The sequence below is a fragment of the Pseudophryne corroboree genome, chromosome 2 (genome assembly GCF_028390025.1).
Source record: "Pseudophryne corroboree isolate aPseCor3 chromosome 2, aPseCor3.hap2, whole genome shotgun sequence".
Taxonomy (NCBI): Eukaryota; Metazoa; Chordata; class Amphibia; order Anura; family Myobatrachidae; genus Pseudophryne; species Pseudophryne corroboree.
Genome location: NC_086445.1, coordinates 260,751,643 through 260,773,992, shown reverse-complemented (window position 1 = coordinate 260,773,992; position 22,350 = coordinate 260,751,643). Strand labels below are relative to the sequence as shown.

The following is a 22,350-nucleotide window of genomic DNA, read 5'->3' as shown; positions in this document are numbered from 1 at the left end:
AAATTGGGGACGAGTCCTCAATTCTGCCCTGTCCATATGGAAGATCAGATATGGGCTTTTACATGACAAAGCCGCCAATTCCGACACACGCCTAGCCGATGCTAAGGCCAACAGCATGACCACTTTCCACGTGAGATATTTTAGTTCCACGGTCTTAAGTGGATCAAACCAGTGGGATTTCAGGAAATCTAACACCACGTTAAGATCCCAGGGCGCCACTGGTGGCACAAAAAGGGGCTGAATATGCAGCACTCCCTTAACATATGTTTGAACCTCAGGCAGTGAAGCCAGTTCTTTTTGAAAGAAAATGGATAGGGCCGAAATCTGGACCTTTATGGACCCCAATTTTAGGCCCATAGTCACCCCCGACTGTAGGAAGTGCAGGAAACGACCCAGTTGGAATTCCTCTGTAGGGGCCTTCCCGGCCTCACACCAAGCAACATACTTCCGCCATATACGGTGATAATGTTTTGCTGTCACGTCTTTCCTAGCCTTTATCAGCGTAGGAATAACTTCATCCGGAATGCCTTTTTCCGCTAGGATCCGGCATTCAACCGCCATGCCGTCAAACGCAGCCGCGGTAAGTCTTGGAACAGACAGGGCCCTTGTTGCAGCAGGTCCTGTCTGAGAGGCAGAGGCCATGGGTCCTCTGTGCGCATTTCTTGTAGTTCCGGGTACCAAGTCCTTCTTGGCAAGTCCGGAACAATGAGTATTGTTCTTATTCCTCTCTTTCTTACTATTCTCAGTACTTTTGGTATGAGAGGAAGAGGAGGAAACACATATACCGACTGGTACACCCACGGTGTCACTAGGGCGTCCACAGCTACCGCCTGAGGGTCCCTTGACCTGGCGCAATATCTTTTTAGCTTTTTGTTGAGGCAGGACGCCATCATGTCCACCTGTGGCAGTTCCCATCGGTTTGCAATCAGTTGGAAGACTTCTTGATGAAGTCCCCACTCTCCCGGGTGGAGGTCGTGTCTGCTGAGGAAGTCTGCTTCCCAGTTGTCCACTCCCGGAATGAACACTGCTGACAGTGCTTGCACGTGATTCTCCGCCCATCGAAGAATCTTTGTGGCTTCCGCCATTGCCATCCTGCTTCTTGTGCCGCCCTGGCGGTTTACATGGGCTACCGCCGTGATGTTGTCTGACTGAATCAGCACTGGTCGGTTTTGAAGCAGGGGCTCTGCTTGACTCAGGGCGTTGTAAATGGCCCTTAGTTCCAGTATATTTATGTGTAGAGAAGTCTCCAGACTTGACCACAGCCCTTGGAAGTTTCTTCCCTGAGTGACTGCCCCCCACCCTCGGAGGCTTGCATCCGTGGTCACCAGGACCCAGTCCTGTATGCCGAACCTGCGGCCCTCGAGAAGGTGAGCACTCTGCAGCCACCACAGAAGAGACACCCTGGCCCTTGGGGACAGGGTGATCAGCCGATGCATCCCACTGTCCAACAGATCCCACTGAAAGATCCTCGCATGGAACCTGCCGAAGGGAATGGCTTCGTATGAAGCCACCATCTTTCCCAGGACTCGCGTGCAGTGATGCACCGATACCTGTTTTGGTTTCAGGAGGTCCCTGACCAGAGATGCTAATTCCTGGGCCTTCTCCACCGGGAGAAACACCTTCTTCTGTTCTGTGTCCAGAATCATACCCAGGAAAAGCAGACGCGTCGTAGGAATCAGCTGCGACTTTGGAACATTCAGAATCCAGCCATGCTGTTGCAACACTTCCTGAGAGAGTGCTACGCTGATCAACAACTGCTCCCTGGACCTCGCCTTTATGAGGAGATCGTCCAAGTACGGGATAATTATAACCCCCTTCTGCCGAAGGAGTATCTTCATTTCGGCCATTACCTTGGTAAATATTCTCGGTGCCGTGGACAGGCCAAACGGCAACGTCTGGAATTGGTAATGACAGTCCTGTACCACCAATCTGAGGTACTCCTGGTGAGGTGGATAAATGGGGACATGCAAGTAAGCATCTTTGATGTCCAGCGACACCATAAAATCGCCCTCTTCCAGGCTTGCAATAACCGCTCTGAGCGATTCCATTTTGAACTTGAATTTCTTTATATAAGTGTTCAAGGATTTTAAATTCAGAATGGGTCTCACCGAACCGTCCGGTTTCGGTACCACAAACATTGTGGAATAGTAACCCCTTCCCTGTTGAAGGAGGGGGACCCTGACAATCACTTGCTGGAGGTACAGCTTGTGAATTGCCGCCAGCACTACCTCCCTTTCCATGAGGGAAGCTGGCAAGGCTGATTTGAGGTAACGGCGGGGGGGGGGGGGTCGCTTCGAATTCTAGCTTGTATCCCTGAGATACAATTTGTATAGCCCAGAGATCCACCTGTGAGCGAACCCACTGGCTGCTGAAGTTTCGGAGACGCGCCCCCACCGCACCTGGCTCCGCCTGTGGAGCCCCAACGTCATGCGGTGGACTTAGTGGAAGCAGGGGAGGACTTTTGTTCCTGGGAACTGGCTGCATGGTGCAGCTTCTTACCTCTACCCTTGCCTCTGGCAAGAAAGGATGCGCCCCTGACTCTCTTGCCTTTCTGGGAACGAAAGGACTGCATTTGATAATACGGTGCTTTCTTAGGCTGTGAGGAAACCTGAGGCAAGAAAGTCGACTTTCCAGCTGTCACTGTAGACACGAGGTCCGACAGACCGTCCCCAAACAATTCCTCACCCTTATAAGGCAAAACCTCCATGTGTTTTTTAGAATCAGCATCTCCTGTCCATTGCCGAGTCCATAAGACCCTCCTGGCAGAAATGGACATAGCATTAATTCTAGAGCCCAGCAGGCAAATGTCCCTCTGAGCATCCCGCATATATAAGACGACGTCTTTGATATGGCCCAGGGTTAGCAAAACAGTATCTCTGTCGAGGGAATCTATGTCGTCTAACAGAGTATCTGTCCACGCTGCTACAGCACTACACATCCAGGCTGAAGCAATAGCAGGTATCAGTAGAGTACCAGAGTGTGTATACACTGACTTAAGGATAGCTTCCTGCTTTCTATCCGCAGGCTCCTTTAGGGCGGCCGTATCCTGAGACGGCAGGGCCACCTTTTTAGATAAGCGTGTCAGTGCCTTGTCCACCCTAGGGGATGTTTCCCAACGTAACCTGTCCGTTGGCGGGAAAGGGTACGCCATCAATAACCTCTTAGAAATCACAAATTTCTTATCAGGGGAACTCCATGCTTTTTCACACAATTCATTTAATTCATCAGATGGGGGAAAAGTCACTGGCTGCTTTTTCTCCCCAAACATATAAACCCTCTTGGTATTAACCGGGTTACTCTCAGAAATGTGTAATACATCTTTCATTGCAATAATCATGTATCGGATGGCCTTGGTCATTTTAGACTGTAAATGTGCCTCATCATCGTCGACACTGGAGTCGGACTCCATGTCGGCATCTGTGTCAACCATCCGAGATAGAGGGCGTTTATGAGCCCCTGACGGTTTCTGAGTCGCCTGGGCAGGCGCGGGCTGAGACCCCGGCTGTCCCAAGGCTGCAGCGTCATCAAACCTTTTATGTAAGGAGTTTACATTGTCATTTAAGACCTTCCACATATCCATCCAATCAGGTGTTGGCCCCGACGAGGGCGATACCACACTTATCTGCCCTTGCTCCGCCTCCACGTAACCCTCCTCATCAAACATGTCGACACAGCCGTACCGACACACCGCACACACACAGGGAATGCTCAGACTGAGGACAGGACCCCACAAAGTCCTTTGGGGAGACAGAGAGAGAGTATGCCAGCACACACCACAGCGCTATATAACACAGGGATTTTCACTGCTAATAAGTGATTTACCCAATAGCTGCTTTTTTTGTATTGTTTTGCGCCTAAATTTATGTGCCCCCCCTCTCTTTTTAACCCGTCTTGTACCTGGATACTGCAGGGGAGAGCCTGGGGAGCTGCTTCCAGCGGAGCTGTGAAGGGAAAATGGCGCTGGTGTGCTGAGGAAGAAGGCCCCACCCCCTCAGTGGCGGGCTTCTGTCCCGCTTTCCATGTAAAAAAATGGCGGGGTTTTTTACATATATACAGTGCTAGACTGTATACATGTATGTTTTTATGCCAAAGGTACTTCAATTGCAGCCCAGGGCGCCCCCCCCCCCCCCCCCAGCGCCCTGCACCCTACAGTGACCAGAGTGTGTAAGTGTGCTGGGAGCAATGGCGCACAACTGCGGTGCTGTGCGCTACCTTAATGAAGACAGGAGTCTTCAGCCGCCAATTTCGTCGTCTTCAAGCTTCTGTTCTTCTGGCTCTGCAAGGGGGACGGCGGCGCGGCTCCGGGAACGGACGGTCGAGGACAGGTGCCTGTGTTCGAACCCTCTGGAGCTAATGGTGTCCAGTAGCCTAAGAAGCACAAACTAGCTGCAAGCAGGTAGGTTTGCTTCTCTCCCCTTAGTCCCACGTAGCAGTGAGTCTGTTGCCAGCAGAATCTCACTGAAAATAAAAAACCTAATAAATACTTTCTTTACTAGTAAGCTCAGGAGAGCCCACTAGGAGCACCCAGCTCTGGACGGGCACAGATTCTAACTGAGGTCTGGAGGAGGGGCATAGAGGGAGGAGCCAGTGCACACCAGATAGTACCTAATCTTTTCTTTAGAGTGCCCAGTCTCCTGCGGAGCCCGTCAATTCCCCATGGTCCTTACGGAATCCCCAGCATCCACTAGGACGTCAGAGAAATAAATAAGATTTTACTCACCGGTAAATCTATTTCTCGTAGTCCGTAGTGGATGCTGGGGACTCCGTAAGGACCATGGGGAATAGACGGGCTCCGCAGGAGACTGGGCACTCTAAAGAAAAGATTAGGTACTATCTGGTGTGCACTGGCTCCTCCCTCTATGCCCCTCCTCCAGACCTCAGTTAAGGAAACTGTGCCCGGAAGAGCTGACATTACAAGGAAAGGATTTTGGAATCCAGGGTAAGACTCATACCAGCCACATCAATCACACCGTATAACTTGTGATAACATACCCAGTCAACAGTATGAACAACAACAGAGCATCAGACAAACCTGATGCAACCATAACATAACCCTTATTTAAGCAATAACTATATACAAGTATTGCAGAAGAAGTCCGCACTTGGGACGGGCGCCAGCATCCATTACGGACTACGAGAAATAGATTTACCGGTGAGTAAAATCTTATTTTCTCTAACGTCCTAGTGGATGCTGGGGACTCCGTAAGGACCATGGGGATTATACCAAAGCTCCCAAACGGGCGGGAGAGTGCGGATGACTCTGCAGCACCGAATGAGCAAACACAAGGTCCTTCTCAGCCAGGGTATCAAACTTGTAGAACTTTGCAAAAGTGTTTGAACCCGACCAAGTAGCTGCTCGGCAAAGCTGTAATGCCGAGACCCCTCGGGCAGCCGCCCAAGAAGAGCCCACCTTCCCTGTGGTATGGGCTTTTACTGATTTTGGAGGCGGCAAGCCAGCCGCAGAATGAGCCTGCTGAATCGTGTTACAGATCCAGCGAGCAATAGTTTGCTTTGAAGCAGGAGCACCCAGCTTGTTGGATGCATACAGGATAAACAGCGAGTCAGGTTTCCTGACTCCAGCCGTTCTGGCTACATCAATCTTCAAAGCCCTAACTACATCTAGTAACTTGGAATCCTCCAAGTCACGAGTAGCCGCAGGCACCACAATAGGTTGGTTCAAATGAAAAGATGACACCACCTTTGGCAGAAATTGCGGACGAGTCCGTAATTCTTCCCTGTCCATATGGAAAACCAGATAGGGGCTTTTACATGACAAAGCCGCCAATTCTGACACACACCTAGCCGAAGCTAAGGCCAATAGCATGACCACTTTCCACGTGAGATATTTTAACTCCACGGTCTTAAGCGGCTCAAACCAGTGAGATTTCAGGAAACTCAACACCACGTTAAGATCCCAAGGTGCCACTGGTGGCACAAAAAGGGGGATGAATATGCAGCACTCCCTTTACAACGTCTGAACTTCAGGTAGAGAAGCTAGTTTTTTCATGAAAGAAAATGGATAGGGCCGAAATCTGGACCTTAATGGACCCCAATTCTAGGCCCAAAGTCACTCCCGACTGTAGGAAGTGAAGAAAACGGCCCAGCTGGAATTCCTCTGTAGAGGCATTCCTGGCCTCACACCCAGCAACATATTTTCGCCGTATACGGTGATAATGTTTAGCTGTCATGTCCTTCCTAGCCCTTATCAGCGTAGGAATAACCTCATCCGGAATCCCTCTTTTCTACTAGGATCCGGCGTCCAACCGCCATGCCGTCAAACGCAGCTGCGGTAAGTCTTGGAACATACAAGGTCCCTGCTGCAACAGATCCTGCCCTAGAGGCAGAGGCCATGGGTCCTCTGTGAGCATTTCTTGCAGCTCTGGATACCAAGTCCTTCTTGGCCAATCCGGAACAATGAGTATTGTTCTCACTCCTCTTTTCCTTATGATTCTCAGCACCTTGGGTAAGAGAGGAAGAGGAGGAAACACATAAACCGACTGGAACATCCACGGTGTCACCAGTGCGTCTACAGCTATCGCCTGATAGTCTCTTGACCTGGCGCAATACCTCTGTAGTTTTTTGTTGAGGCGGGATACCATCATGTCCACCTGTGGCAGTTCCCACCGACCTACAATCTGCGCGAAGACTTCTTGATGAAGTCCCCACTCTCCCGGGTGGAGGTCGTGCCTGCTTTGGAAGTCTGCTTCCATGTTGTCCACTCCCGGAATGAACACTGCTGACAGTGCGCTTACGTGATTCTCCGCCCAGCGAAGAATTCTGGTGGCTTCTACCATCGCCACCCTGCTCCTTGTGCCGCCTTGGCGGTTTACATGAGCCACTGCGGTGATATTGTCTGACTGAATCAGAACCGGTTGGTCGCGAAGCAGGGTCTCCGCTTGACTTAGGGCGTTGTATATGGCCCTAAGTTCCAGGATATTGATGTGAAGGCAAATCTCCTGCCTTGACCACAGCCCTTGGAAATTTCTTCCCTGTGCGACTGCCCCCCACCCTCGGAGGCTTGCATCCGTGGTCACCAGGAGCCAGTCCTGAATGCCGAATCTGCGACCTTCGAGAAGGTGAGCACTCTGCAGCCACCACAGGAGACACACCCTGGCTCTGGGGGATAGGGTGATTAACCGATGCATCTGAAGATGTGATCCGGACCACTTGTCCAGTAAGTCCCATTGGAAGGTCCTCGTATGGAACCTGCCGAAGGTAATGGCCTCGTATGATGCCACCCTCCTTCCCAGGACTCGAGTGCAGTGATGCACTGACACCTGTTTTGGTTTTAATAGATTCCTGACCAGTGTCACGAGCTCCTGAGCGCTCTCTATCGGGAGATAAACCCTTTTCTGGTCTGTGTCTAGGATCATGCCTAGGAGAGGCAGATGAGCTGTAAGAACCAACTGCGACTTTGGAATATATAGAATCCAGCCGTGTTGCCGTTACACTTTCAGAGAAAGTGATACGCTGTTCAGCAACTGCTCTCTTGATCTCGCTTTTATGAGGAGATCGTCCAAGTACGTGATAATAGTGACACCTTGCTTCCGCAGGAGCACCATCATTTCCGCCATTACCTTGGTGAATATTCTCAAGGCCGTGGAGAGACCAAACGGCAACGTCTGAAATTGGTAATGACAATCCCGTACCGCAATTCTGAGGTACGCCTGATGAGGTGGATAAATGGGGACATGAAGGTATGCATCCTTTATGTCCCGAGTCACCATAAAATCTCCCCCTTTCAGGCTTGCAATGACCGCTCTTAGCGATTCCATCTTGAACTTGAACCTTTTCAGGTATATGTTCAGGGATTTTAAATTCAATATGGGTCCGACCGAACCGTCTGGTTTCGGGACTACAACATGGTCGAATAATAACCCCCTCCTTGTTGAAGGAGGGGAACCTTGACCACCACCTGTTGAAGATACAATTTGTGAATTGCAGTTAACACTGTTTCCCTCTCGTGGGGGGAAGCCGACAGGGCCGTCGGTGAGGGGGCATCTTCTCAAAGTCCAGCTTGTATCCCTGAGACACAATATCTATTGCCCAGGGATCTAACAGGGAGTGAACCCACTTGTGGCTGAACTTACGAAGGCGTGCCCCCACCGGGCCTAGATCCGCCTGTGGAGCCCCAGCGACATGCGGTGGATTTTTGTAGAGGCCGGGGAGGACTTCTGTTCCTGGGAACTAGCTGTGTTGTGCAGCTTATTTCCTCTGCCCCCTGCCTCTGGCAAGAAAGGACGCACATCGGACTTTCTTGTTTCTTTATTCGAAAGGCTGCATTTGATAATGTTGTGCTTTCCTAGGCTGTGCAGGAATATAAGGCAAAATATCAGAATTACCAGCTATAGCTGTGGAGACCAGGTCCGAGAACCCTTCTCCACACAATCCTCAGCCTTCCATATGCCTCTTAAATCGGCATCATCTGTCCATTGCATATTCTACAGGACACGTCAAGCAGAAATCTACATAGCTTTGACTCTAGGACCCAGTATACTCATGTCTCTTTGGGCATGTTTTATATATACATATCTCTTAAGACAGCATCTTTAATATATATATATATATATATATATATATATATATATATATCTATCTCTATATATATATCTATCTCTATATATATATATATCTATATGCATACTAGGGTCTCAATCTCTGCTGATAAGGTACCTGTCCACGCTGCCACAGCGCTATAAACCCATGCCGACACAATCGCCGGTCTGAGTAGTGTACCAGAATGTGCACGCTATCTGCAGGATCCCTGAGAATAGCTAGTGCTACCTTCTGGGCGAACGTGACACCCTAGGGGAAGATTTCCATCACATCCTGGCCCTAGTGGGGGAAAGGATACTGCCTGAGAATTTTTTGTGGGAAGCTGCAGTCTCTTGTCTGGAGATTTTTGCTCTTTTTCCTCATGAGAGGAGGGAAATTTACCTCCGCTTTCTTCCCCTTAATATGTGTACCCTTCTGTCAGGGACAAATGAGTCATCAGTGATATGCAAATCATCTTTTATTACAATAATCATATATTGAATACCTTTCTGCCATTTTGGCTGTAACTTTGCATTATCGTAGTCGACACTGGAGTCAAACTCCGTGTCGATATCAGTGTTTATTATTTTGGATAGTGAGCATTGTGAGACTCTGAAGGTCTCTGTGACATAGGGACAGACATGGGTAGATTTCCTGTCTGTTCTCTAATCTTTTGTGCAATAAATTCACCTTAGCACTTACACATATCCAAACAGGTGTCGGCGTTGTCGACGGAGACACCCTCTCACACACATATTTGCTCTATCTCCTCCTTAGGGGAGCCTTTTACCTCAGACATGTCGACACACACGTACCGACACACCACACACACAGGGGATGCTCTATTTGAAGACAGTTCCCCCACAAGGCCCTTTGGGGAGACAGAGAGAGAGTATGCCAGCACACACCCCAGCGCTATATGACCCAGGAATCACACAGTAACTTAGTGTTAACCCAGTAGCTGCTGTATATATTGTTTTTACGCCAAATTTATGTGCCCCCCCTCTCTTTTTCACCCTCTCTATCGTGCTTCTGCAGGGGAGAGCCTGGGGAGCTTCCTCTCAGCGGAGCTGTGGAGAGAAAATGGCGCTGTGAGTGCTGAGGAAGAAGGCCCCCTCAGCGGCGGGCTTCTGTCCCGCGATTTTGTGTAAAAATAATGGCGGGGGCTCATGCATATTACAGTGCCCAGCTGTATATATGCTGCTTCTTGCCAGGAGGTACTCAATTGCTGCCCAGGGCGCCCCCCCCCCCCCTGCGCCCTACAGTGACCGGAGTGTGTGGGTTAGTGTGGGAGCAATGGCGCACAGCTGCAGTGCTGTGCGCTACCTCATATGAAGACAGGAGTCTTCTGCCGCCGATTTTGACGTCTTCTTGCTTAAACCCGCCGGCTTCTGTCTTCTGGCTCTGCGAGGGGGACGGCGGCGCGGCTCCGGGAACGGACGACCAAGGTTAGGTTCCTGTGTTCGATCCCTCTGGAGCTAATGGTGTCCAGTAGCCTAAGAAGCGCAACCTAGCCGCAGTTAGTAGGTTTGCTTCTCTCCCCTCAGTCCCACGTAGCAGAGAGTCTGTTGCCAGCAGAAACTCTCTGAAAATAAAAAACCTAACTAAAATACTCTCTTATTAGCAAGCTCAGGAGAGCTCACTAAAATGCACCCAGCTCTGTCCGGGCACAGATTCTAACTGAAGTCTGGAGGAGGGGCATACAGGGAGGAGCCAGTGCACACCAGTAGTACTAAATCTTTCTTAGAGTGCCCAGTCTCCTGCGGAGCCCGTCTATTCCCCATGGTCCTTACGGAGTCCCCAGCATCCACTAGGACGTTAGAGAAAACTGTATTCTTCTTTTCTTTAAATAAGAAAAATACAGAGAAGAGAAAATAAATACATAAATAAAAAAATTACAATTTAAAACATCAGACGATCTGCAACCCTCGCACATCCACTGTAATTCAGTTTTGATGATGGGGTTGATATTCAATAGCTTCTGTTTATTTTCATCAGGATCTATGTAATAAAGTCCCTTGAAAATAAAAGTATAAGAATGCATGATTAATGTACAGGAGATCCTTTGCAGCATAGACTCTTACCAGTAGATGGGGCAATCTTTTTTGTTGTGCGGAACCCTCCCCCTGTAGCTAACTGGTTTTCTCACTGAGAGGGGCGTAACCCCCCCTCTACCTCAGTTTTGGCGCCCATGAATGTATTAAAAATGGCCGCAAATTAAAATTCATATTCACTTCAAAACTCCCCCCTTGTTAACAAGGGAGTACTAGTTATCTTTCTATGGAGCCCTGCTGTGAGCTCTGTAATGCTGGCCAGCGACTGGCGTAATCCACATTGCCATACACCTAAACTGTGATAGCCGCCGCAGCGCTGATCACTGTACCCGCAGCGCGTCCCCTCCTGACCTGAGTAGCTCTTCTCCGCTCTCTGTCAGGTCTGTTCTGCGGCGATGTGCAACTCCAGTTGTCGGAGGGGGAGCGGGGGCGCGGCTGCGGCGGCGCGGACCTTCCAGGCTGAACGCTTCCTCCGGCCAGCGCACGCTTCCAGGCTGAGCGCTTCCTCCGGCCGGCGCATGCCGTCTCCTAACAAACCCAGTGGTGATACCCGTTGGGGAAACTGACTGCCGCAGACGCCTCTATAAGGAGAGCTCCTCTCCTTCAATTAGCTGCCGCGTCTGATCTGCCTTTCTCCGCTCTCTTGCTCAGAGCAGGGGAGTACTTTAGGTCTAATGTTATACCGCGGCGCCCTTCAATGTGGTATAGCCTTCCTGGTCACATATTTCTACCACCAGTACTCACTGTTTTGCTGGCTCTAGGATCTCCAGTAGAGAGATGCAGTTCCCTTCAGAAGGGATCATTGTCTCTCAGCTACCTTAGGCTTTGTCCTCCTTTTATTAGGAGGATGCAGCACTAACCATTCTTTTTCTCATTAAGCGGATTCTAAATTCTTTCAAGGAGCAGTAGCTCCCACGTGCTGTACCTCAAGAACAATTTTTCAAACTGAGGGAAGGGGGGCGTGAAGGGGGAGGAGCCGGCTGTGCAGACAAGGTTTAATTTTTAGATTGTGCCACACCTCCGGTTGCAAGCTTCACACCCCTAATGTATATGCTGTTCCAGTATCCCCTAGTGGATGAAAGGGAAAATAACTGCGTGCTGGTGGTAGGGAATATAGATTATAAACTCAATACGGGCAGAGACTGAGGGGAACAATAATTATCTGTACATCATTGTGTAATATGTCAACTCTGCAGAAATAAAATCATGATGATTGGTATGATTTTGTGGCATTGATGAGAAAAAGCTCAAACACCACTTTATAATAATGATGTGAATGATCAAAACAATCTCTGTAAAGTGCTGCATAATATGGTGGCGTTAAACAAATGATAAACTATAATATTTAGCTTCTAGAGGACAGTATGATTTGAGGCAATGTTCCCATTTCATGATCGAAAATGGAACAACAGTATTTAGCCAGATCCAAAACTGTGTTTAAGCAGAATGAGGCATTACACAATAAAGGGGTGGAAGAAATATGAAAAAAAAAAGGGTCGAACCTGAACACAATATTTTGTCTAATAAACAATAAGTCATATACAGAAAGGTAGTAGTAAAAGAGAATTACAGAAATATGAATAGCTACAGCATTAAGAATTCCTAATTTCTAGCATTTGCTGCTGAAACTAGGTTCTGGGGATGTATGGCACTATTTTCTTATGACGACATGTCTACCCTGAAAATTACAACAAAAAATAAAATAAAATCAAAAAACTTACAGAAGAATGTTACATGTTTTTCTTTCAATGTAAAGAGACTACGGTTGCAGAATGTCAGTGATTAGGGGCAGCGACGAGGCAGTTCCAAAAAAACAGAAGCGAGTTGCCTGTTTTTTGGGGTGTGACGAGGCCAGGATCCTGACCTCTTTGGATCTGTAGCAGTTAGCTTGCATGAACCCATGTGTCATGCAGCCAGCTAATTGTGTCGCAGGTGATCCAATGCTGCATCTTAGGATGCACCAGGAATATTAATGCTTGCAGGAGGCATCTACTTATATCAGCATTCCCATATCAGTGTTACATGTAAGCAGCAGCGATAGCACCTTCAACCAAATCTGTATCAGGCCCAAAGTTTGCATGTTTAAATTCATTCCCTAACATAGTACTTTGGAGGGGGTTCATTTCCTTGGGGTTCTCAAGAACAGTAGATCCGGTTGCAGCAGCTGTAAATAACAGCTACTCCAATCAGCAGCCAGCTTTCAGATCTCTACTACTCCAGAGATTAGATGAGGACTGGAGGGGAGCTGCACAAGAGCCAGCTCTATGTAAAGTGCTGGGTCACTTCTCAACACAACAACTGTAGAGAGAGAGATATATATCTTAAATTAAACCAGTCAAAATTAAATAGATTAAATGTTTTACCATGTAATCAGATATGTTTCATTTACAATGTAGTTCCCAAATAACCCCAAATGCATATCAAGAGTTCCCCTTTGAATCATAAAATGTCACACATTCAGGGCCTCATTCAAAGTTGAGGAGCGATTTTAACTTTGGCACAAACATTTTGCCTTGCGGGCAGATTTAAAATGTGCACAAACATTTAGAGTTGTGAAATTCCAGTGTAAAAACAATGCACCATTGCATTTCAGCATGGCTTGTTTCAGGAGCAAATTGCTCCTTTTTTCTTTTTAATTACCTCAGAATCAGGCCCTCCGTTGGATCCAGTGACACAGATCCAACTTATGCTACTCTAAACCCCAGCAGCTAACTTGTAGAGGCTGCTGACGTTGAGTGGAAGACCTGAAAATTACAGCAGGGTACCAGGTGATCTGCATTCCTGACCAAGATGAATTACGGAAAACTGCAACTGAAGGTGGAGTGGCGCTCACAGACATGAAAAAGATCGAGCGAGGAAAGACGTAAAAACTGTAAGTCAGAGGTTATATGTAAAAGGAAAATGAAAGGAAGCACAGCAGACTCCTGACCTACCTTAGATTCTGCCTCTTCCTCTTTTTTCTTTTTTGCCAACAGCTCCTCCAATGAGAGGGGCTTAAACTGCAACACAAATACCATAAGAATCATTGCTGATCTTTTACATACAGGAAGTTGCCTGGTTTATAATAATGAAAGTATCAATTACATGCATATATAATGAAGTAATGCAGAACAAGGAGGTTACCTTTTTCTTTTTGTCAGCCTGCGTTTCCTCTTCACCTTCCTTTTTCAGTTCTTTTTTCAGTTTGGCATCTTTACCTCCTCGGCTGGGAGATGGGCTCCTAAGACAAAAAAAAACCATATTGACAACTATAAAAAAAAAACAAAAAAAAAAACAAACAAACCCAGTATGTTGCAGGGCATATAAAAAAGTGAGGGCCTTATAAAGATGACATATCCCCTCCCCCCCTACCCAAACCTTCGGGGTACCAAAGTATGGGACTCCAAAACTGGACCACCGAATATTCGTGACAAGGGAGTCGGCTTTGTGAATTTCAAAGTTCTCCTAACACGATGACGCCCAGTACAATGAGGTGTCCAGGGTGCACAGCACATCCAACTCCTACTGTTCTGCTATTTGCTGAATGAATAGACATTACATACAATGTAAAGCTTACAGTAATAGACTCTAGTACTAGCCAGTTGTGGTTCTGTATTTGTTTTCATACAAGTTGCTAAAGTAGATAAGTTTTGTACTGATAAATTCCGATGTTCATACAGTCTAGAATTTTAGCTGCTGCAGTCACCCCATTTTATGCATGAAGCCCTGCACAAATACAGTTAAAGTGCAGATTTTGTCTAGATACAAATAAACATATATATTATACATATGCAGTAATGTTTTAGGCAGGTACTGCAAAGTAATAATGCTTTAAAAAAATAGAAGTGTTAATAGTTTATTTGTATCAATTAAACAAAATGCAAAGTGAATGAATAGAAGAGAAATCTAATATAAATTAATATTTGGTGTGACCGCCCTTTGCCTTCAAAACAGCATAAATTCTTCTAGGTACACTTGCACAGTTTTTGATGGAACTCGGCAGAGAGGTTGTTTCAAACATCTTGGAGAACTAACCACAGATCTTCTGTGAAAGTAGGTTTGCTCAAATCCTTCTGTCTCTACATGTAATCCAAAACATACTAAATGATGTTGAGATCAGGGCCCTGTGGGGGCCATATAATCACTTCCAGGACTCCTTGTTCTTCTTTACGGTGAAGATAGTTCTTAATGACATTGGCTGTATGTTTTAGGTTGTTGTCCTGCTGCCGAATAAATTTGGAGCCAATCAGACGCCTCCCTGATGGTACTGCATGATGGATAAGCAACTGCCTGTATTTCCCAGCACTGAAGCACAAAGAAACAGACAAGGTTGAGGACCGTAGACGCAGTGATCGCGCAAGTAAACTTAGTGCATCAGATAAAAGACACATCATGCTTACTTCCCTTCGAAATTGGAATATGTCCAGCAGTGCCAGCAGCTCAGAGATGGCAGAAACCAGTTGGACCCAGGTACACCCATCTACTGTTCAGAGAAGTCTAGCCAGAAGTGGTCTTCATGGAAGAATTGCGTCTAAAAAGCCGTATCTTCAATGACTCAACTATGCATGAAAACATGGGAACTGGTGGGCAGAAAAATGGCAGCAGGTGCTCTGGACTGATGAGTAAAAATGTTAAATATCTGGCTGTAACTAAAGACGCTGAAGGGCTGAAGAGCAGTACAATAATGAGTGTCTGCAGGCAACCTAGAAGCATGGTGGAGGTTCCTTGCAAGTTTGAAGCTGCATTTCAGCAAAAAGAGTTGGGGATTTGGTCAGGATTAATGGTGTCCTCAGTGCCGAGAAAAACAGTTGGTGCGTGGACCCCATTATCTTGCACTGAGGTGGATTGCAGACAATCCAACTTTCACACTGAAACTAAACGTTATGGTCTGGTACCTTCATATTTAATTAAAGAATGTTTATAAAATGGTCAGGTTACTTTTACCTTGATCTTTTCTTTTCTTTGTCCCGACGATGTGGGTCCTTTTCTCTCTCCCTCTCTTTCTTCCTATCTTTCTGTCTTCGATCCCTATAAATCAGTAAAAAAAATTCCAAAAATTAAATTTGAAAAAGGCAGTTAAAAAACAAATAATAATAATAATAATAATAATAATAATAATAATAATAATAAAAACTGGCCTTAAAGATAATTCCTTTTGCCCCAAGTGTCGGGCTGATAACACTGGGTTTTGGCATATGATATGGGACTGCCCTAAGGTTATATGGGCAGATGTATTTACCTGGAGGAGGTGATAAACCAGTGATATGTGCAAGGTGATAAATGTACCAGCCCATCAGCTTTTAACTGTTAATTTACATATTGGAGCCGATTAGCTGATGCATTTATCACCTTGCACATATCACTGGTTTATCACTTCCTTATGCCTTCTCCTGGTTAATACATCTGCCCCAATGCATTTTGGGAAGGCATACGGAGGGATGTATTGCTCACTACTCCTTTACTTCCTGCTATAAATCCAAGGATATGTTTATTTGGTTTAGATCTTGAAGAGTCACACTCAGTCACAAATGATAGATTATGTCCTCTATCTTAAGGCGATTATAGCAATTGTCTGATTTTCAGCTGATTCTTCCAATATATATCATTGGAGGACGTTGGTTAACGATGTGGCCCGACATGAACGTCACATGATCAAAATACGTGGTTCTATCAGTAAATTTTCTGAGAAGTAGGGTGGCTGGTGTAGCTCTAGACTGGGCAGACCTGACGGGACTCTATCAAACCCCCTAAATGTATATACGATAAGATAATAAGCAAATGCAGTAACACCGTACTAATCTTGCCTTTCCATTGATAGCATACTATTATTAGTCGTCATAGATGCTACGCTTACATCTGTAGGAGTTTCCTGTGACCTTGCTATAGTTTGATAAGACAAATTGACACACAGATAGATTTATAGTTTATCTGTACCTTTTTATTGATGGCACCTTTTTATTGTTACTGTTTTCATCATCGACGAATATGTTTTTTGTTCTGTATTGTACTTTGAAAAAAAACTCTATAAAAAAATACATGACTCAAAAAAATAGCATTTTATTTACCTACCGGTAAATCCTTTTCTCGTAGTCCGTACAGGATACTTGGGTCCATTTGGTACCATGGGGTATAGACAGGTCCACTAGCAGCCATGGGCACTTTAAGAATTTGATAGTGAGGGCTGGCTGCTCCCTCTATGCCCCTCCTACCAGACTCAGTCTAGGAAACTGTGCCCGAGGAGACGGACATACTTTGAGAGAAGGATAGATAAGGATAGTGGTAAGATTCTGAACCCACACACACACACGGGGAAAGCCAACCTAACCAAATTTGAAACCTGAACAGCAACGGCTGAACCAACATTACTTAACCAAGTAACATTGCAGGAAGAACGAAGCACTGGGCGGGCGCCCAGTATCCTCTACAGACTACGAGAAAAGGATTTACCGGTATTTAAAATCCTATTTTCTCTTATGGCCTAGAGGATACTGGGGTCCATTTAGTACCATGGGGATGTACCAAAACTCCCAAACCGGGTGGGAGTGTGCTGAGGTTCCTGCAGAACGGATTGACCAAACTGAAGGTCCTCAGAGTCCAAAGTATCGAACTTGTAGAACTTAGCAAACATGTTCGAACCTGACCAAGTAGTTGCTCGGCAGAGCTGTAAAGCTGAGACACCCCGAGCAGCCGCCCAGGAAGAATCCACCGAACTAGTAGAGTGGGCCTATACAGATTGTGGACATGGCAAACCTGCCGTGGAATTAGCATGCTGGATAGTAAGTCTTATCCAGCGTGCAATTATCTGCTTTGAAGCAGGACACCCAATCTTATTGGGATCATAAAGAACAAACAGTGAGTCCATTTTTCTGTGACGAGCAGTTCTTTTCACATACACCTTCAAAGCGCTCACAACATTTAAAGACTTTGAAGTAGCAGAAGTGTCGGTGACAACCGGAACCACAATAGGTTGGTTGATGTGAAACACAAACACCACTTTAGGAAGAAATTGCTGACGAGTTCCAAGTTCAGCTCTGTCCTCATGGAAAATTAAATAGGGACTTTTATGAGACAAAGGAGGTAATTCAGAGTTGATCGCAGCAGCAAATTTGTTAGCAGTTGGGCAAAACCATGTGCACTGCAGGAGGGGCAGATATAACATGTGCAGAGAGTTAGATTTGGGTGTGGTGTGTTCAAACTGAAATCTAAATTGTAGTGTAAAAATAAAGCAGCCAGTATTTACCCTGCACAGAAACAATATAACCCACCCAAATCTAACTCTCTCTGCAAATGTTATATCTGGCCCCCCTGCAGTGCACATGGTTTTGACAAACTGCTAACAAATTTGCTGCTGCGATCAACTCTGAATTACCCCCAAAGTCCCCAACTCCGACACACGTCTTGCTGAAGCCAAGGCCAACAGTGTGACGGTCTTCCACATAAGATATTTTACGTCCACCTCCTGTAACGGTTCAAACCAGTCCGACTGGAGGAAATGCAGCACCACGTTGAGATCCCAAGGTGCCGTAGGAGGCACAAAGGGAGGTTGGATGTGCATAACATCTTTCAAGAACATCTGGACCTCAGGGAGAGAAGCCAATTGTTTCTGAAAAAAAAATGGACAAGGCCGAAATCTGGACTTTTAAAAAGGAGCCCAGACACAGGCCCACATCCAGGCCCACAGGCCCACATCCAGGCCCACATCTTTTTCCTGCAGAAAAAGCAGGAAACGTCCCAGATGAAATTCCACCGCAGAATAATTTCTGCTCTCACACCAAGAGAGACATATTTCTTCCAAATACGATGGTAATTCTTAGACGTTACCCCCTTCCTGGCTTGCATCATAGTTGGGATAACCTTGTTAGGGATCCCTCTCCTGGCTAGAATCAGCCGTTCAACTTCCATGCCGTCAAACGTAGCCGCAGTAAGTCCAGATAGACGAACGGGCCCTGTTGCAGAAGATCCTCGCGAAGAGGTAGAGGCCACGGATCTTCGAGGAGCATCTCCAGAAGGTTCGCGTACCAGGCCCTTCTTGACCAGTCCGGAGCAATGAGTATTGCTTGAGCCTTTTTATTCTCTTTAGAATTCTTGGGATCAGAGGAAGTGGAGGAAATACGTACACCATCTGATAGACCCATGGAGTCATCATGGCGTCTACTGCCACCGCCTGTGGGTCTCTCGACCTGGAACAATATCGCTTGAGCTTCTTGTTGAGACGAGAGGCCATCATGTCGATCTGTGGATATCCCCTTTGACTTGTCAAGCACCTGAACACTTCCTGGTGAAAGCCCCACTCCCCCGGGTGCAGGTCGTGTCTGCTGAGGAAGTCTGCTTCCCAGTTGTCTACTCCCGGAATGAAGACCGCTGATAAAGCCACAGCGTTTCTTTCTGCCCAGAGGAGAATTCTCGACATCTCCGACATTGCTGCTCTGCTCTTCGTTCCACCCTGTTGGTTTATGTACGTCACTGCCATCAAATTGTCCGACTGGACCTGAATGGCCCGATCTTGAAGAAGATGTGAGGCCGGCAGAAGGGCGTTGTATATGGTCCCGAGTTCCAGAATGTTGATTGGAAGAACGAATTCCTGACTTAACCATCTTCCTTGAAACTGCACCCCTTGAGTGACTGCTCCCCAACCTCTGAGGCTTGCGTCTGTGGTTAACAGAATCCAGTTCTGAATTCCGAACCTCAGACGAGGTGAGACGTCTGTAGTCACCACAGAAGGGAGATCCTGGCTTTTGGCGACTCACGGATCCTCTGGTGCGTATGAAGATGCAATCCAGACCATCTGTCCAACAGATCGAGCTGGAAGGGTCTTGCGTGAAACCTTCCGTATTGAAGAGCCTCGTAAGAGGCCACCATTTTCCCCAGAAGGTGAATGCAGATACCTGGGTTGGCTTCAGGACATCCCGAACCATCGACTGGATCACCAATGCCTTCTCCAACGGAAGGAACACTTTCTGCGACTCCGTGTCCAGTATCATTCCCAGGAATGGGAGCCTCCTTGTTGGCTCTAGGTGAGATTTCGGAAGGTTCAGAATCCACCAGTGATCCTGGAGGAGTTTGGTTGAGAGACCAATGCTGTCCAGCAACCTTTCCCTGGCGGTGCTTTTATCAGGAGATTGTCTAGGTACGGAATTATGTTCACTCCCTGTTTGCGGATTAGAAACATCATCTCTGCCATCACCTTGGTGAACACCCTCAGTGCCGTGGAGAGACCAAAGGGCAGGGCCTGGAACTGGTAGTGACAGTCCTGCAGTGCAAACTGTAGATAAGCCTGATGAGGCAGCCAGATCGGAATGTGAACGTACGCATCCTTGATATCCAGAAACACTAGGAATTCCCCCGCCCCTCCAGACCTGAGATTACTGCTCTCAGAGACTACATCTTGAATATGAACACCGGTAAGTACGGGTTCGAAGATTTGAGATTAAGAATCGGTCTTACCGAACAGTCTGGTTTCGGTACTACGAACAAAGAGTGGTACCCCTTGTTGAGCAGATGAGGTGGAACTGGAACAATGACCCGAGTCTGTACCAGTTTCTGGTTGGCATACTGTAAAGTTATACTTGCCTCTTGTGAAACTGGCAAGCCTAATTTGAAGAATCTGTGAGGTGGGAACTCTTGGAACTCCAGTCTGTAGCCCTGGGAAATAAGATCTATGACCCAGGGATCCTGGAACGAACTTGACCAGATCTGACTGAAGAATTGTAGTCGGGCTCCCACCTGACAGTCTTCCAGGCATTGCGGTCCACCGTCATGCTGAAGTCTTTGAGGAAGCAGAGCCTGAGCTCTGTTCCTGAGCACCTGCAATTGCTGGTTTGCGTGGTTTACCTCTAGTGCTGCTGGAGGAACTAGAAGCACCTCTGGGTTTGCCCTTGAACTTGGCCATCCGAAAGGACTATAACTTAGAAGCTGAATTCTTGGTAGGGGAGCTGCAGAAGGAAGATACGTAGACTTATCCGCATCTCCAAACAAGGCCTCTCCTGTGAATGGTAGGCCTTCCACGCCTTTCCTGGAGTCCGCGTCAGCAGTCCACTGGCGTATCCACAAGCCCCTGCGAGCCGACACTGCCATAGCGGTGGTGCGTGCATTAAGAAAGCCAATCTCTTTTATGGCTTCCACCATAAAATTTGCAGTCCTGTATATGCTACAGGAGTAAAACAACACCCCCCCCCCAGACAAGGAATCTAATCCCTCAATTAGGTTACCTGACCATTTTGCAATGGCTTTTGTGATCCACGCACATGCAATAGTGGGTCTTTGGGCCACCCCAGCAGCTGTGTACAAGGATTTGAGTGTAGTCTCAATTTTATGATCAGCCATGTCTTTTAGGGAGGCTGCACCAGGAACAGGCAATACAATTTTTCGTAACGGCCTAGAGACTGATGCGTCCACTATCGGTGGATTTTCCCATTTTTTCCTATCCTCCAGAGGAAAGGGAAAAGGTGAGAGCAACCTTTTAGGGATCTGACTTTTTTTACCAGGATTAACCCACGGTTCTTCAAACAGGGTATTCAATTCCTTTGACACAGGAAAATAAGATTTTAAACCTACCGCTAAATCTTTTTCTCGTAGTCCGTAGAGGATGCTGGGGACTCCGAAAGGACCATGGGGATAGACGGGCTCCGCAGGAGACATGGGCACTTTAAGAAAGACTTTAGGTCTGGGTGTGCACTGGCTCCTCCCTCTATGCCCCTCCTCTAGACCTCAGTTACAGAAAAACTGTGCCCAGAGGAGATGGACAGTACGAGGAAAGGATTTTTGTTAATCCAAGGGCAAGATTCATACCAGCCACACCAATCACACCGTATAACTTGTGTATCAATTAAACAGTTAACAGTATGAAAAAATAACGTAGCATCAGTTCAACCTGATGGAGCTATAACATAACCCTTATGTAAGCAAAACAATATACAAGTCTCGCAGAAGTAGTCCGCACTTGGGACGGGTGCCCAGCATCCTCTACGGACTACGAGAAAAGGATTTACCGGTAGGTTTAAAATCTTATTTTCTCTAACGTCCTAGAGGATGCTGGGGACTCCGAAAGGACCATGGGGATTATACCAAAGCTCCCAAACGGGCGGGAGAGTGCGGATGACTCTGCAGCACCGAATGAGCAAACCTTAGGTCCTCCTCAGCCAGGGTATCAAACTTATAGAACTTTGCAAAGGTGTTTGAACCCGACCAAGTAGCAGCTCAGCACAGTTGTAGTGCCGAGACCCCTCGGGCAGCTGCCCAAGACGAGCCCACCTTCCTAGTGGAATGGGCCTTGACCGATTTTGGTAACGGCAATCCAGCCGTAGAATGCGCCTGCTGAATCGTATTACAGATCCAGCGAGCAATAGTCTGCTTCGAAGCAGGGGCGCCAACCTTGTTGGCTGCATATAGGACAAACAGTGCTTCCGTTTTCCTGACTCTAGCCGTTCTGGCCACATAAATTTTCAAAGCCCTGACCACATCAAGGGACTCAGAATCCTCCAAATCTCGTGTAGCCACAGGCACCACAATAGGTTGGTTCATATGAAAAGATGACACCACCTTAGGCAAGTATTGAGGGCGAGTCCGCAATTCCGCTCTATCCATATGGAAAACCAGATAGGGGCTTTTATGAGACAACGCCGCCAATTCCGACACTCGCCTAGCCGAAGCCAAGGCTAATAACATGACCACCTTCCAAGTGAGATATTTTAACTACACCGTTTGAAGTGGTTCAAACCAGTGCGACTTAAGGAAACAACACCAAGTTAAGGTCCCAAGGCGCCACCGAAGGTATAAAAGGAGG

The 22,350-nt window shown here is 47.1% G+C and overlaps 1 protein-coding gene across 3 annotated transcripts in view; it reads right to left on the bottom strand.

Moving 5' to 3' along the window:
- DDX23 (DEAD-box helicase 23) overlaps nt 1-22,350 on the bottom strand; it is a 94,636-nt gene that overhangs the window by 58,225 nt on the left and 14,061 nt on the right. For all 3 annotated transcript variants that reach the window (XM_063952723.1, XM_063952721.1, XM_063952724.1), the window contains exons 3-5: nt 15,513-15,596; nt 13,713-13,809; nt 13,523-13,588 (exon numbers count right to left, since the gene is read on the bottom strand). In XM_063952723.1, the coding sequence (XP_063808793.1) occupies nt 13,523-13,588; nt 13,713-13,809; nt 15,513-15,596 (247 nt within the window). The remainder of the gene's footprint in view (nt 1-13,522; nt 13,589-13,712; nt 13,810-15,512; nt 15,597-22,350) is intronic.